The 2229-nt window shown below is 39.6% G+C and overlaps 1 protein-coding gene across 1 annotated transcript in view; it reads left to right on the top strand.

The window, feature by feature from the left end:
• Nucleotides 1-233: 233 nt before the first annotated feature.
• LOC150083799 (clotting factor B-like) overlaps nucleotides 234-2229 on the top strand; it is a 19735-nt gene continuing 17739 nt past the window's right edge. Inside the window, exon 1 of the mRNA XM_090375370.1 lies at nucleotides 234-301. Coding sequence (XP_090231496.1) covers nucleotides 234-301 — 68 coding nt within the window. The remainder of the gene's footprint in view (nucleotides 302-2229) is intronic.

The raw sequence follows: 2229 nt of genomic DNA, 5'->3' as shown, positions 1-2229 counted from the left end.
TGGTGGCATCTCGAGTGGATTGCCTGTTGCACACAATCGCCGGAATTCCCAGGAGAAAGTCTGAAAATAGCATCTTGTCGTGTGAGTCTCATGACGCACAACGCCCTTGACATCGGATTTTCCGGAATACAGTCAGGTCTGCCTGGAAGGGGTATTCACGCGAAATGACAGACCCGTCTCATCTGGCGCGGACTGGAGCTCCGAGCACGTGACGACCTTTTTAAAAACTCCTCATGGCTGTTCTGTCACCAGTTGTGTACTTCACCTGCTGCGAGATCACCCCAGTCACGGCCAGTTCAAGGTAAGCGGCAGTTTTTGTTGCTTCTTCGCTATAATTGTAAACTCTCGCTTTTCATTTACGGCGTTCATTCGGGACAACTTTAAACGCTGAACAAGCGTGAAGTTTTCGCTGCTGCGTTATTTTATTTCCACAATGGAGAAGTGTCTCAAAAACTTCTCTGAATATTTCCAAATTTAAAGGGAGAGAGAAATTAGATTAAATGATGGTATCTTTCTCACTCAACGAATTCAACTTACTGTCATCCAGACCGCTAGTTTCTGCTGCCGTAGCTGATTGTCAATGTTTGTGGTTGTTGAAGGGTTTTAGGCGCATCAGCAACTTAGGCCATATTGCTCCATATATAATAGGACTGTAAATTGTGTGTGTTCTGTGGTTGATTTTCTGGACGAAAAATCCAAGTTTCCGAGTGGTCAATACAGAGGGCACATTCTTAAACGCGTTTCAGTTGCCCGAGGTTCAAACCAGCGTGGCTGCTAAATATTTTGATGTTATTGTATTCTCATTATCTTGCAAACTCCTCTTGACGTGTATAGGCGTCCCGGAGTATAAACAGAAAATTTAATTATTGATTTATTTATATTTCCATGGGCACTGAACTTCCGACTTGGCATCTGTTGTTCCCAGTCTTTCTTTCAATCAGAATAGTCCACTAACCAGCATTCATTAGGGGTTCTCTTCGAACTAATTTTGTTTTGTCGTTTATCTCCTCTCCTCCTTTTCTTTGGAACTACCCCCCCTTCTTCATTCATTCCTTCCCCTTCTGTTCTTTGAAACAAATTTCAATTTCAACAAGTTCAATATCGGATATTTTGGTCTCTTCACCATCAAACCCATTTATAGGACTGCAAGTTTCAATAATGCATCCACTGCCTTCCACTCATTTGAACAATCAAAAGGTAGAAATTCAGCTTGTTTATGTTGTTCCACGCTCTGGATTATATTATCTCTACAAAAGACGTGTACAAATGAGAGGATACTTGCTAGTTTAGTAAATATCTACTGAATACTAGTTTGTCACAAGTAATGAGACACTTTCTTTTCATTATGTGAGGTGAGTAAGCGACAGCTCAGATGAATTTCATAAATACGACAGTATCGTAAAATATTTATTAATTTTATTATTAATAATTCAAGGTTAGTAAGATTAACGATGCATGTTTCTGCTATATATTGACAAACTGGTTGTTATAGAGTTTTTAGGCCCTATGAACAACTAAGGTCGTATAGCGCCGTATATTGTCTGCAGTTTGTAAATTCTCTGGTCGATTCGCTGTTTGATGAACGGAAAATCCGAGTTTCCGGGAGAAAAAGCCTTGCTACCTTCGCCTGAGACCGACTAAATCAATCAGGTTATGTAAAACGTCCATAAATATTGCTCGCGTCAAGACGGGACTCCAACTCAAGTCTTTTCCACCCGGTGTGAGGAGAACGGTGATTATATCAACTGTGCTACCCACGAGGGCGCTGGCAAACTGGATTAATGTTCGAAAACTCTTTTAGTAATTATTGTTCTTAGCGTGTCTACAGTTCTCCACAATATACTTTCTGTGTAGATACTTCTCAAAGAAATTTAATCACGATATCATCAATTTCATCCAGATGTCATTGACCAGCGAGACACCATTCTAGATGAGCAGATAAACCATTTAAGATGCTTATATATGAGCCTGCATTAACCGTATCATCGCAATAACAACAACAGAAGGACTGATTTTTTTTTTCAATTTGAACACGAGGACTTTCAGCCCTTAATATTTACCATTATAGATATTAACATTTCGTTTGAAAGGCGCCTCGTTAGACCAAACAACCTGATTAGAGAATTTGCTTTTCACTACTTAAGAAACTTTTCTGAAAATTCCATACATCGATCAAAGTCAATAATGATGTATAGGTCTTGTATTCAGCGCGCTTTACGATTCTCTTTT

This window comes from Mastigoproctus giganteus, chromosome 6 (genome assembly GCF_048544385.1).
Source record: "Mastigoproctus giganteus isolate SK-2022 chromosome 6, ASM4854438v1, whole genome shotgun sequence".
Classification (NCBI taxonomy): domain Eukaryota; kingdom Metazoa; phylum Arthropoda; class Arachnida; order Uropygi; family Thelyphonidae; genus Mastigoproctus; species Mastigoproctus giganteus.
Note: the sequence above shows the minus strand (reverse complement) of the source record. Positions and strands in the feature narration are given on the sequence as shown.